The sequence below is a fragment of the Nyctibius grandis genome, chromosome 2 (genome assembly GCF_013368605.1).
Source record: "Nyctibius grandis isolate bNycGra1 chromosome 2, bNycGra1.pri, whole genome shotgun sequence".
NCBI lineage: Eukaryota > Metazoa > Chordata > Aves > Nyctibiiformes > Nyctibiidae > Nyctibius > Nyctibius grandis.
Genome location: NC_090659.1, coordinates 52,804,093 through 52,818,957, shown reverse-complemented (window position 1 = coordinate 52,818,957; position 14,865 = coordinate 52,804,093). Strand labels below are relative to the sequence as shown.

The window sequence follows — 14,865 nt, the reverse complement described above, 5'->3', positions numbered from 1 at the left end:
GGAAGAGATGATACAGCAGGCAGTAAGATGTGACGTGATATGAGGAAAGACCACCATGGGGCTTCTTTCTGCTTAGACTAGTTACTATGCAATAGTATTTTCCTCACAGACAATAAAGAGGATACATGAAAACAGAAACAACTTTACAATATAAAAGTACATTTCCCATTGCTGTCCCTTACTGTAGTTACCCACCTTACTCAACCAATGTTATTTGATTATCTGCTTTCCTGCGCTTGCCTCTTTGGCACTGCAAGAACAGATAGGATATGCATCTCTACCCAGTAAATACTGGAGGCTGTTTGGCTGTAGGTATGAAACTGTAGGACTGGTCATCCTCTCTTTTATCACATAGTCCCAACATGACCTCACAGGCTGCATAGAACAGCCCCAGCGGCTTGTTTCTGGTTCTCAGGAAGGTGCAGAAGTGATCGTACACACTAACCTCGAGAGCTTGTTGAGGGGAAGACTAAGTCAGAAAGTGCTCAGTCCTCATAAGAACATCAACTGAGGTCCCCATGCAGAAAAGTCGCCTCTTCCAAGGCCGCAGCATTGCGAACAAAGTGAGAGGTACGAAGGGCAAGAGATGGAGGGAGGCTCCAGGCAGAAAGAAAATACCCTCCCACTTCCTAAGATGGTCTGTTGCTGGTATCAGGGCAGTATGTTTGTTTCTGCCATCCCAGCACTTCGTCAAAGTGTCAAACAAAGATCAAACTGGCAGCTTGGGCTGATTTCATTTGTTGAGGTTCTGCTCACAAGATTTGCTTTAACCTTTGTGCCTGGAGCACAAAACCAGTGTTGGGGTGGTTTCCTAATTGCTCCCTAGCAGTGATGGTCTGGGGAGACTGGCTGTTCATATACACATGTCAGAAGACAGAGGCAAGTCTCCAGGACTCCTTAGCCTGGCTGCTTTACAAACCCAACCTGCCTCTGCTTTCCACAATTTAAGGACAGTAACAGTTTGCCTATGGGAACAAGCAGACGAGTTTCTGCCAGGTCTACAGAAAATACACCACGTCTTGGGAAATACAACAATAATGGAGGCAAGCATCTTCACCATACAATCATTTTCACCACTATGTTCAACTTCACAGAGCCATCCTTTAAACTGTAAAAAAATAGGCCAGACTCCTTGTTATGAATAGAATAAGGAAAAGCCCCAAGTCTTTCTGTCTGAAGGAACATGCTTTCATGTGTCTAGATGTAGATGATAGGAGGTTTCCTCCACAAAGCACACAAACTGCATGAGCCACATGTCCTTAAAACCAGATAAGAGGTGGGAAGGAGATAGCCAGTGCATCCCTGGATAGAAGCAGGCCCTGTTCCAGTCATCTGACTGTCTGGACCAGAAAACAGTATTAAGCTTCCTTTCTTGCTCTAATCTCCCCTGTTTCCCAGAGCCAATCTTAGAAGTCCTTTTCCTTATATTCTCATTGCCACTGCAATGGGGGAAAAAAATCCTAATCCCCATTAGACTTTGCCAGAACAGGAAAATTAACCCACTTTGGCTTATCATCCTGATGGTCAGCATCTCCATAGATGGAGACTTTCTCTGGAGAGCAGTCTGCCTGAAAGTATGAAGCACAGAATACTTGCTCTCCAACTCCAATGTCAAGAATGACATTAGAGTTAATGCCTGCTTTTAAGATTAACTGGTGTTGCTCCCACTGCCAGGCACTGAGATAGCATGGCTATACTTCTACCACATGTACACGCAATCTCTGGGAAGATCTGACTACTAACATAATTATTCTGTGCCTTCACTTTACTCCTAGCTAGAGCAATCACAAAAGAAAAATACCACGACAGAAAAATAGCTGAGTCAGTGGTTCTGCTAAAGGAAGTAACACTTTGAATCTTCAGGAGTTTCTCTCCTTTACAAGTCTGAAAGGAAAATGGGAGATGAGGAACAGAGACGGTTCTGCATCCCTCTAAAGCTAGCCTTCAGGTTGGACAGGAGTGGTGGACTGGCATTATGCTTTCACCGAGGCAGGCCAGGAACAAGGACAGGAAGGGTGGTTCCTCGCCTGCACCACCACATACTGGACAAGTCTGAGCTTCTTCCAGGGGAGAGAGACATACCAGATACTTCAGTCATCAAGAGGAATGGATGAGATTGAGATAGCACAAATGTGGTTTATGAAGAACTTGGACTATAGCACCTACAAGAAAATGAGTTTGCGCTCACCAAGCCCAAACAGCAATACTTCAAAGGCAACAAAGCGCTACTGGACGAAGGTGGACTAAAGTTATTTTATCATGTTCAACAGCCCCAAGGATTTTTTTATTCTTGTTCCAAAATGTATTTACCTAGTTCCCACATGCTGGTGATGAATGCCATTAAGCGCTTTGACCAGTATTGCCCAGTCTAGTGGTTTGTGGGCAGTATGGTGCTCAAGGGAAACATAAGAGTAAGACTGCTGAAAGAGAGCCAAGTACGGATCAAAGAGGCAATTACTTGCTTAGCAATGTTACCTATGCACCAGTGAAGACAGGGGACCACTCACTGAAACAAATAGCACTCTGATGACTTCAGATCAACTTGTGAGTGCCTGAAGTCCAAGAAGGCAGCACCACAGAGTTTCATAAGAGCAGGACTTGATCTCAGAAGAGAATACTTAACAATTCAAAAATGAAACTAATGAAATTCAGGTTTGTGTTCATGAGAAGGTCATTTCTAAGAGCATGGGCTAAAGCACCAAATGTGTAAACAAGTGCTGCATGCAAGCATCCCTCATAGGTTTGTGCTTTCCAATTGCCTCCCTATTTCCAATTGCCAGTACTTGCCAGAGACACAGATCACCAACTGCACCAAAGCTTCCTCTGAAAACATGTCTGATGAAGTACAGATGAGATTAACTTCCTGACATGATAAGGTCCCCTCAGTCTGCAGCCTTCCAGAATTTCTTTCCACCCTTTATACTTCAAAACTCTGAACTCCAATGATTGCAGCAGAAGTACTCAGAACTTCCCCTCGGGTTTGGACACCAGCAGCCAACTTTTTAAAATATCCTGCCCCTTATGAGTAATGCTTTGGCCTCCGACTACTACAGCAGAATCACAGTCATGATGATGCCAACAGGCAGGGGCAGAGGAGCAGGTAGCAGATTCCTGCCCACAAGCAGGACTTACCTCACGTGCTCTTTCAGCAGGCTCATAGTGCGATTTTGGCTCAGGGGTATGATAGCTTTGTTTACTTCTTTCTTGCTGCTGCTGCTGCTGTTGCTGCTGCTGCTGCTGCTGCTGCTGCCGCCTGTGATCGTGCTGCAGCGACAGGAGGTAGGCTTGCTCCTGCTGCAACTGGCGCTGGAGTCGCTCCGCCTGTCGGTGTTCCTCCATCTCTCGCCATCTGTATTCCTTTGAGAGAACGTGTGAGTAATTCAAGACATGACATTGACTGTATGGTGGACATGTCCCTATCCATCCCATTAAAAATGCACCTTTCTGGTTTTTGTTGCCTTTTTTTTTTTTGGCTTATTTCATTGTTAAAGTGTAACCAAGAGCTAAGTTAGACCAATATGGCATGTGTCTCGTGTTGGGAAAGTTGAGAGTGTACTGCTAAGCTTGACATGATTGGAGAGTTATGTCAAAACTGATTTTTATTAAAGGAAAAAAAAAGTCATTTATACTAAATCCAGTGTAAAGTTCATAAAACAATGATTTAGACCAACACTAGGCCATTGTATCCCAGGGTGGATTTACGTAACGTGTGCTTTTGATCTGCAATGTAAGCACTCTAGTTCTTCACTGAATGCCAAGGTCTGTTCAGAAACTCGACCACCACACCAGAACTGTTCCACTTTAACATAAAGCCTTCTTTTACTGCCCAGAAAGCAGTGTGACGATACAGCACTTCTCATATGTGCCTGTCAGCCCACGACACTAGCATAAATGGCCTTTTAATCAAGCTCCTTTGTTGTCATACTGCCAGTGCAGCTGTGCCCAACTGAGGGAGGCCTAGGACTGGCCGGACAAATGGATCCTATAGCTACTGAACAAAACAGATACAGTGCTTTACCAGTAACATGGCCTGCTCCTGGAGCAGCTGCTGCTGTAGAATTTCCAAGTGCCGCTGCTCCTCTTCTAGCTGTCGCCTGATATACTCCTGTCACATAGAAATTACCCAGCAATAAATTTATTCAAAAGGAATGCATCAGAACCCCCTGGGTGGAACACCACACGCTACTTCCCCAGTTCAGCTTTAATGAGAAACACACTTCAGGATGGATTAGTGCCTGCAGAACAATTTAGGAAGCCCTGCCTCCTCAGCATCGGATTTTGGCCCCTTCCATTCTGAAATTTGGACTCCTGCAAATGTTGCCGGCATGGGCCAAAGCTCGCTTACGTATTTTGGAAGTGGTTTCAAGAAGCAGCAAAATGGACTTGAAGGTTTTGGAAAGTTAAAACACAGCAAGTCTGACTCAACACAGCCAACACAAAGTCACATGCAAGTTGTATTAAACATTAGTTTGTTGCACTGGTGCGATGGACTGTTAGCAACAGCTAGAGCCAGGCTTAGTATAGGCAGACCTGGAGCAAGCTCCCCCAGAGGGGCTCTGCCAAGTGCAGTTGGGACCTGCCCTGCCGTATCCCCTGGCACCCTCACCAGAAGCTTCTCCTGAGCAAACGCTGCCAGCCTTGCTGAATTATGCAATGGTTATGACACAAACAAACATCCACCAAGAAACAGATATTAGACCAAACTCGCTTGCTCTTGCAATCTAGCCATCTCTTCACCTGCAGCCTCAATAGGTCGAGAGGTTTACCCACTGCTTTGCCTGACCCCCTAGAAGAACTCAACCTCTGAAGCACCAAACCCAAGCTGGTAACATCCTATCATGCAATTAATGGAAGTATGTATGTAACATGTGCATGCGCACACACACAAGTACACGCACACATTTACAGTGTATGCATAAAGAAATTAATGGATCAGTGATACAGTGATGGGAGCTATAGAAAGTCTTGTGACAGACTGATGAGATACACTACACTGTTGTTACGCACATTGGCTGAGCCATAGTTTGGGTTAACAAAAATTCTAAGAGGGGGCATGTCTTTTCTCTAAAAAAAAAATTCAGAGTGGTTCAGCTTGGCCACATCAATTAACCATTTGTCATTATTGGCACTGTGCGTAATTAGCATTCCAACAGTTTAAAAAGCAGCTGGGGGAATACCCGGTGGCTGCCCAAAAGCAAATTGCTGTGCTGTAATTAGACATTTTCCATTTATTTATTCCCATTGGTTAGTCTTATCTCCTTGTGACTCAAAAAACTTTGAAATTTATATAAACTCAATAAAATTCCCCAGTGGCACGATCAGCAATGATCGCAAATACAGGGACTTTACGTAAGAAAAAATCAACGTATATCAGGCCAAAACCAGCATTCCTGAAGTTAATGGGAAATTTACAATCAGCCTCTAGGACAGTAGTTTTGGCCCTTTATTTGGGATCAGTATTTTGCAGTACATGCACAGTAATTATTACCCTGATTATCACCCTGATTAAAGTTTTTAAAGGATTTTAAAACATGTAGGTTTCATGCATAAATACAGCAGCTGAATTTCACAGTTTAAAAGGTTTCTCACCTGTACTTTCAATGTATTAAGGGCACAATGACACAACTTAAGATATACTTGCTGCCTAAACTGGCATACATTATTAGAGTTGATTTTAAATAGAGTAAGAAAGAGAGATTGCATATTTAAGTTTTAGGAAGGAAAACCCTCTGCAGCTCAAAGGTTCCATCTCAAATTCAGAATATTCCAAGTTTATGATGAGCCTCTGACCAATGCTGGGTGCCAGAAGCTGACACGCAACAGAGCTGCCCTTCTCGGGGAGGCCTTCTGAACAGGGGCATGTCCTGCAAGAACCACTGATCCAGCAAGACAAGCCTAGAAACAACTTTCAGCCTCAGTAATGTTTTTGCCAATTCTGATGGGTTTTAGCCAAGCCCAGGGGCATGAGCTGAATTGAGAATGAGCACCGCAACAAGACTTCTTTTTTTGAGGGAATATTGAGGCTGCCAGAATTTTCCATAAAGCCCTATGACCTATGTTAGTGCATTTGCTGTCAAAGACAACAAAGATGAAAGGATCAGCGTTAGGTTGCCTCTAAGCTGCTTTAGGCTTATTAATTTTTAAAAAGCTAAATTAGAATTTAGAAGAAACAAACCTATTGTGCATATATCTGTATCATGGACTCACCTGCTCCCTTTCTACCCTCCTCTTTTCCTCCTCTGCTCTTCTTCTCTCTTCCTCTTCTTTACGCCTCCTCTCCATTTCTTCCAGACGTCTCTTTTCTTCCTGTTCTCTCCGCCTTTGCTCACGCTCTTGTTGCCTTCGAGCTTCCCGTTCTCTTCTTTGTTGCTACAAAAAGGGAAAAGAAACCACAAAGTTTTACTTTTGTTGTTATCAAAGAAAGAGGTGGGGTTGTTTTCTACTGTGAAGAGAGGGATCTACCAGGACTGGCAAGCTCTGCAACTGAGTGACAGAACATTTTATGCAAGTGTTCCACCAGGAAACTAGCTCATACCCAGCACACAACTAGCCCTAAAAGCAGCCTCGCTTACTGTATCTGGTTTCTTCACGCACACACACAAAGTCACATACCATATTCCTGACAACTGAGGTGTGGAAGCACATTGCTGTTTTTCAAGAGAGGCTCATGCTGAAATCTCAATCTCTGAACAACTGTTGAACTCAAATCTTAATCAGAGTGACAATTTTCTTGACTTCAACACATTATCTAAAAGTTGCCAAAAGGGAATTATCAGCCCCGCTGAATCAGCTAAAACTCAAACGACAAGTATATGAGCTTTCGGTAAGCAGCTCCTCTCTTAACGCAGTTCATGGTCTGCTAAGAATTTCATGGTGTTGGCCCAACAACCAAGCTCAATTTAATGCACTGCCCAAAACTTTGCCTAAGAGAGAAGGAAGGCTGACCAACAGCACCTCAGCTCCTCCCAGAACATCAAAAGCTCCTATATGTAAAAGAGGAAAAACGGCTGGGCTAAGCTTTTAGACTTACACAGATAAGCTTCCATGCATGATCCAAATGCAAACAGATGCTAATAAGTCTGCTCAAGTCTGAAAAGAACCTGGAAAACAGCTCTAGAAAGCATGAACTGACTCATTTCTGTCTATAGAGCACTATGTATGACTTCAGAGGAGACATTTTAAATGCCCATACAGTCGTGACCAACTCTTCCTGCATGTCTACAGAAGTATCCAGTTACTCCACCTACCTTGAAATCCCAGGCAGCCACCCACAACTGCCTAAGCGTCAAAAGACCCAGCTGTCTCCTGTTTGACCATCAGTTGGGAATATCTCTACATTTACTTCCATTACAGATTTCTACAATATGCTAAAAATTATAGAAGAAATTTAAATCAAAAAAGCACAATCAAATTTAATCCCAAGAACAAAATGAAAACCTACATTGGCTATTCCTTTTCACATTTAGGTTAATACTATCACCAGGTTTTTGTTGAAGCAAAGTTGCCACAGATTTGCCAGTCTTAAGGCACTCCAAGTAGTCTTGGAAGAGCACTCAGATTAAGTTTTTATTTGGGTTCACAAATTCATGGTTACTGGTGCATGGTTCATAGTTGTGCTCAACTGAACAAGCAAGGCCAATCTACATTCCCTGTGTTACTTCACAGGATAAGCTTTCTCTGCTCAGCACATTACCCTGCATGACTATGAAGTAAGTGGAAGCTCAACAGCCTTTTCCAGCTTCTGGAATCAATACGACATGACAGTGGAGAAGAAACATTGGGGGAAAAAAAAAAGGTGGTTAAGAATTAGTAGTACTTAAATAAAACAGGCTGCTTTCCGATTCTCTTTAACTAGCTGCAGTTTTGGGAAATACACAACTTTCTCGAAGACCACTGTTCAAATACACCCACTCTGTAACTATGATGCTTGCCTTCCTGGTCCATAGCATCATCCTGGGTTCACTATCACCTTCCCGTGCCACAAGACATAAGCTCTTTTCTCCCCTGCATTTTCTATATCTTCTCAGAAACACAGCTTTCTTGCTCTTGCATCTCCTCTCTGAACTAAATGCATCACCAGCCTTTTCTCTCTTGCTTAAGCAAGCTATCTACATTCTCTACAATGAATGTAGATACAAAAATAGCAGAAGTGCTGCAAGGCAGCTATGGCACGCAGTGCATTTCATAGGTTTCACTGCTTCCCCTCCTTCATTTTTTAAGCATTGTACAAGGATTAAGTAGGCACTTTTATTTCTGAATATACACATCTGTGTCAAATAATTTCTATATTTATGTCAATATATTCAGGTGCCTCTTGGCTAATGAAGTCTGACAGGCTCTTTGTTTAAGAAAACTAAGATGTGAAGTACAATAATTCTGTTGCCCTGAGGATACAAGAAACAGCACACTGCTGACTGGTTAATATGCACATTTATCAACTCAAACACTTCTTAAACATATGAAGCCTGCCTGACTAACAATATTGTGTTGACATTGTTAAGTAGATATATTGCAGATCTTGGGATGGCATCATTCTCGCTACAAGGAAGATGGGCAGAGCTTAGGTCTTTTGAATGAAACAAATTAATCGCTTCTTGAATCAATGGGAAAGTATTCAGCAATAATTATCAATAACTGAACTTAATATGAGAAAAATAAGTTACAAACTGACTAAGCTGATTTTCCATGGCATCATGAAATAAACAAAATCAGCTGTTAAAAGACAGATTGGTAGCTCAGCACTGATAGTAGATATTTGTTACCCAGCAAAAGAAGAAGAAAAAAAAAAAAAAAAAGGATTCTCTGTCACCAGTGTGCGTTTAAGTCAAATCTCCAAAGCACAAACGTGCTACTGTCTACTCGCCAAAGTACACAGAGAGATGGGGTTTCCTGACACTGCTTCTGCCTTCCCATCAGACACCGCCACAGCCTCTCGCCAGGGGGATGGGAAGGGAGGCACCCAGCACCACAAGAGCCCACAGAAACACCCTGCACAATCCCACTTATTCCCAGCCCTAGCCGTAAGAGAAAGGTTTCGCTTCCTTTGCAGTGGCCTTTGAAACCTGAGCATCAAACTCCTGGCTGCTAATAAAGTGGAATTTACTTTTAACAAGCCCAGGGAAAGGAAACCTACAGTGACAAGCATCTTTCGTGTCCTAGTCTACATCTTGTCAAAGCGACAGCAAAGCTGGTTGGTGGCAAGCCGTATTTGACCCAAGCTGGCTTCAGAAGCAGCCCTTCAGCTGACTTCCGACCGTCCTTCTCTCGGCACAAGGTCACCTTCCTGAGTGCCTGTAGCAACTCTTTCACGAGGACACACTAAAGCCCTGGTCACTGTGTTCTGTTTCTAAAACTTCAACTTCTGAATTTAGTAAGTGTGATTGTCAGATATTATAATTCTTACCACACACTACAAAAAAGGTCTGATGTAAAACACTGTCCCGGTACATGCTCAATAGAGAGCAAATATAGATCTAGATTCCCTGAAATTATAGATGCATATCCAGATCTTCTTTAGTTGGATATGGTATTACCAACTTTCTTGCACGTCAGATGAAAAGCTTATTTTCAAGGAGCTAACTGTTAACAAGAAGCTAATGGCAGGAACTCTTCAAAGAAATTTCAGAGATGCCAAAACAAAATTTTGACAGAGCCCATACTGCCTCAAATCTCTGCATTTCACAAAATTGGCGTTTACTACGCCAACAACAAAAAAAACCAATACAGAAAATACAGTGTCAATACTCTGCCTCCTTGTCCAGTGCATTAATGAAGATCTCATAATGGTACCCAACATCTCCAAACTGGAAGACCATGCAGTACAGCATGATTTACCAGGAGAGGGCAATGCAACTACACATGCAGTTGGTGTATACCAACGAATTCAGGATCTCCTTCATACAGTGAAATGTTGAAGATAAATACAGATCCTCTGATTTTATATTCATAAAATATTATTACCCTTATATTGAGATGAAGGTTGATAAATACATATATTAATGATTTCTTTCACAAAGGATTAGATAGCCTGGTATCAGCTTAGGAAGAGGACTGGAAAGATTAACAAAGAGACTTTTGCTTTGCCCACACTAGAGACAAAGCAGAAGTAGAATTTCTTATTCAGTACCAATCCAAACTGCAAGCAATTCAAATTAAGTAGATACGAATAATCTCCCCTTCTGTAAAAGAAACAAAGCCCTGGCAAAAATCGCCTGCAGGTACACCTACATTAGTATCTTGGTTCAGATCAGGAGTGCTCTTTTGAAGTGAATCATCCAATCAGCTCCACTTACCAGGTTTCGTTTCATATTTTGAAGATGTCTTGAAGTGCCAACCACTCCTTTTGGATGAAATTAAAAAGGCAGATGCACTCCAACCACAAGCAGGCAGGCAGTCTAGACCTCAGCTAAGCCAAAGGAACTCCTCCTGTCTTCAAACACATGGAGTGAAGTCTTCGGGTCCTCAGCACTTTAATTATTGTGCTCCACAAATCTGCTTCTACTGGACTGTACTACTTGCCAACGGAGCTGTAACCTACCACTTCAAAAACATCCATCTTAGGTTCTCATAACCAGGGACAGAGACATCATTTAATGAAGTTATCCTGAACCGTGGAGGTCCACACAGAATGGGATTCCACCACAGTTAATTCTGAATTTCCCAAATCAGACTCAGTTTTGCAAAGTACAAAGTCAAATGCCTTTCCATACCCGTCACACTGAGCACTGGTGTCTCCACATTGCTGAACAGAAACATAGACCCATGTTAGAACAGCCTGGAACAGCTCAGATTTCTTGTTTTAACCATCTAAACACTTCTATGACATATAGCTGATATTTATGTCACTAATCTTTATACGATTTTTTTAAAGGGAGGGTGGGAGAAAGGACAAGCAATCCCCTTCCCAAAATGTTTTACGTAATTTTCTGCACTTTGACCACATACCATTTCCACCTCCTAACTAATACACAAATTATAAGGTTCCTGCAACAAGTTTTAGAAGTCACCTATATGCCTTTTAAAAAGTAATCTTTTCTCTAATACTGCTGAGAATTACCAGTTTTTGGCAGATGTCCTAAACACTGTTCCTGTTACAGTCTCGGTCAAAACTGTCTAGGCTCTGTGCCAGCATTGTAAGAACAAGCCCTCATTTTTAATTTAGGAAGCTGAGGGGGGAGAAGGGGGGAAGTATAAGCAACTTGTCCAGGGACATTATCTAATGCATAGAATTCTTCCCAAAGAATGTCAAACAGGTATACCCAAACACACACTTACTCTACACAAGGAAAAATTACAAGAAAGCAAGGCTTGGTAAAAATGTCAACAAACTAACAGAAGCCCAGAGATTCAATGCCTGACACTAATCTTAACTCACATTACCAAGTTTTTCATTGTTTACTGGCTTCATCAAAACAGGGGGGTGAGTTAAGGACAAAGTGACAACATTTCAATATTTTGGCCTTCAATTGTGTCACAACACTGATTTTTATCTAAGTATGTGTCTATCACCCTTCCCCCATCGTAAAGAGCTTGTTTTGGCTGTTGTTTTGTTAAAAATCACTTGGGATCATACATTTTTCCAACACAAGATCCAACAAACTAAGTGGGTTTTTATGAAAACTCAATGTGAACCTTCTTTAAAATTCATTTTAAGAACAATATGCCTGCCCCATCACCTGTAAAAGGAAAACTTCACAACTCACCATTCATATTTATGTTTCTAAGGAAACCAGGCTGAGATTATAGACTCAATAAAAGGTAAAAGCTTTCCTCTTACAAACTTTACATGGTTTACTGTGTAACCTTATTCATTAATACATCAACTTACATTACATGCCGTCTTGTGGCTGCTGAAGTTCAGTTCTATTTTGTATTTTAAAAAGCAGGACTGATAAGTTTCAGGTAGCTGCCTTTTCTTTTTAATTGCTCATTAAATGATGATTCCTGCAACATCCCCAAAAAGTTCAACCCTGTGCAGCAAAGAGGTGTGTTGCTTTGTTTCCATTACTAGCAGCAGCATCTCCTTTATTTTGAAAAGAAATTCCAGGTTTTAAGGGTTGCACTGATTACTAAAGTTAAATGACCTAGATAATTTAATCGTAACCCCCTTCTTTGCCAAAAAAGTACTGCCTGCAGAACCTTAGAGATTAAAGAGGCATTTAAAAGAACTCATCAACTACTACACCAAGAAAAATTTTAGAGGCTAAGCAGTATCTCAACTTCTGCCTACCTTTGACAATATCAATAAAATATTTTATGTTCATATTTTCCTAGCCTCTTTTTTTTATCTGTTCCTCCAACAAAATCACTAGAGTCAGAGTCTAAAAACAGTTGGAAGAGCTACGATGTTTATATTGGCGATCTCAGAAGGGTGGGGAAGAAACAGAAGACAAATGGAGTTTATATGCCTCCCCCTTGTCCCTCCTCCTGGCTTCATGTGTGGCTGAGCCTTTGCTACTAATCCCTCCTTATAGCAGCATTAAACTCACTTGCACATTGAATAAGAGAGATAAGGAGCATAATGTGACTTGGAAAGCTATTTGAAATTTTGTATTATTTATTATGTAAACACGTCACTGGATACAAATCAACATTTGGTCCTGGTTGCGTCCTCGTTAAACATTACCAGGATTTGGAAAACCAGACTGGGTGTAGTTTTTCCATCATTGCTAAGCGAACAGTTGAAACAGCGATTCAAGCAAGAGGTCATTTAAGGACGACTGGAATTTGACCCTGCACTTCCTGAGGATCCAGAGGATTGGTTTCACTCCAGCTCTGTGTCATACCCAGCTCTGGCCTGAAGAACTGTTTTGAAATACTCCTACCTTTGAAGCTCACACTGCATATTCCATCTACATATATACAAATGTACATGAGATCTTAGGAGGTGAAAAGTATGACAGAACAATATTGTACATGTACATTCATTTTCTTTTATCTTCAGGTAGTGTATGCAAATTGCATACTTATCACAAAAGTATGATTTACGTATTTGTAGTTTTTGCAGAATTATAATTTTGACACTGATTTATAAATCATATTCATAAATCTACGTGGCTTTTAGTCATCATGATACTATGCATGAGAGCGTAAAACATTAAAAAATAGGCTTCTACCTACCATGAATGAGTGCCAAACACAGATGTTTGAGAAAGCTTTAAAGGGAAACTTGAAGCATGTCATGGCCCCAGAAAAAGTAATCCTGAGAAAAAAAATCCATCTGGGAATAATTAATGTCTCCCCTTCTCCACAGCTACCTAAAGTCTAGACATGTTGCCTCTTCTTTGGAACAGAGACCAAGACATAACCTCCCATCAAATACCTTTAAACAACCCAGCTTTGGCTCCTCTTGCCTCTATAGGAGCTGCTGGATATTCAAACGCTTTGGAAGATGGCTCATATTCAAGGAGCCAGACATGGATTTAAGTGCTTTGCTCTATGTTTGCCAGTGGATTTGCAATGTTGTTTTCTTTCCTGAGATGTGCTGGGGCTCCAGGGAACTCTTTTTAAACGGGTGCAGGAATGGGAAATGCAAGCGGAAGAGGGGCTTTTTTACCCCCCCTGAGGTCCAGCCTCCTGCCTCTACCTCTTCTAGCCGCCTCCTTTGCTCCTTCTGCTGCTCGATGCGCTTCTGCCTCTCTGCCAGCAGTTGCCTCTTGTACTCCTCCTGCTCGCGGAGCTGCTGCTCCTGCAGCAGCTGCTGCCTCCGATAGGCCTCAGACCTTTCCTTGTTTTCCTGTTGTAGTCTCAGGAAATCACGTCGGAGGGTTGATTCTCCAGGCACATTGACAATGGAACTGCAACAAGAGGAAGTTAAAGCCTCCTGTACAATAAAGCCTGATGGGCCATTAAATACCTTTTCCAAAGCAGGGGAACATTAATAAAATATAGCATGATGTTAAATTTTAATCTCATTTCTTTCTGAGCGAAGACACTGGATGCATGTCAAATAAGTGCTCTCAGTGGAAGGCGTGAAATGAGGCCGAGCAAAATAAGGACCAACTCTGACATTGTGGAACCCCTGACCAATCATATTTGTCATAAATCTCCCCCCACCCAGAGCTTGCTAGATCTAAACCGTATGAGGGGGAGCTTTAAAACCTTTAGCAGTCCCAGAATAGGTATTCAAACCCTTTGGGTGGTTTGTGTGGCTTGTGCGTACACTTAATAAGAGACAGAAATTTAGCGTGCTCCTGATTTATAGTCACAGACCTTTAGACTTACTTGGCACAGACTGCCCAGAGCCCTCCCCAAAACAATCATTACCTGGGCTCTCCTTCTTGTTCAGGCACTTCCTCCTCTTCTTCCTCACTTCCACTATATTCATACTCCGTCTCATCTAATGGGAAAGAAACAAAGGCCTAGATAGTGCTTAACTTTAATTTTAGGGCAGTGGGGAGTTGCAGTAGCGCCTCAGTGAACTGGTTCCTACCCCCTTCAGTGAGAAGATCTATCGCAGACCCTAGAACTCATTCTACATATACAAGCCCATCTTCCCACACTTGTAAAGCAGCACAGTGCTTTGCAGCAGACTTTCAGCAAACTCTCTGAACAACACCAGGTTTTATACGTAAGATAAAACACCTGGAGAACCTCGGCACCGCCTAAGTAAAGAGAAAAGGCTGCCCGAGACATTTGCTTCATAGCTCTTGTGATGGGTTATTTCCTGTGAGTCTGATTTACAGCACCATTCCAGGAATGAACCTGCCACAGACCAAAAAAGGGAAAGGCATATATGCCAATATCCTCCTAAATACTGTTTAATGCTTGTATGGAAGAGGCAGTGGCCCAGAAGTGCACAAACTTAACTTATCTGAAAATAAGACACTTGAAATTGATACTTTCTCTGTAGAGGACAGAACAAAA

At 42.0% G+C, this 14,865-nt stretch overlaps 1 protein-coding gene across 7 annotated transcripts in view; it reads right to left on the bottom strand.

The window, feature by feature from the left end:
* The window catches only part of MAP4K4 (mitogen-activated protein kinase kinase kinase kinase 4), a 173,099-nt gene that overhangs the window by 30,653 nt on the left and 127,581 nt on the right, over positions 1-14,865 (bottom strand). For 5 of the 7 annotated variants that reach the window (XM_068425227.1, XM_068425229.1, XM_068425231.1 and 2 more), the window contains exons 11-15: positions 14,266-14,338; positions 13,586-13,796; positions 6,208-6,369; positions 4,019-4,105; positions 3,133-3,357 (exon numbers count right to left, since the gene is read on the bottom strand). In XM_068425227.1, the coding sequence (XP_068281328.1) occupies positions 3,133-3,357; positions 4,019-4,105; positions 6,208-6,369; positions 13,586-13,796; positions 14,266-14,338 (758 nt within the window). The remainder of the gene's footprint in view (positions 1-3,132; positions 3,358-4,018; positions 4,106-6,207; positions 6,370-13,585; positions 13,797-14,265; positions 14,339-14,865) is intronic. The other 2 variants (XM_068425230.1, XM_068425234.1) reach the window with 1 other exon arrangement.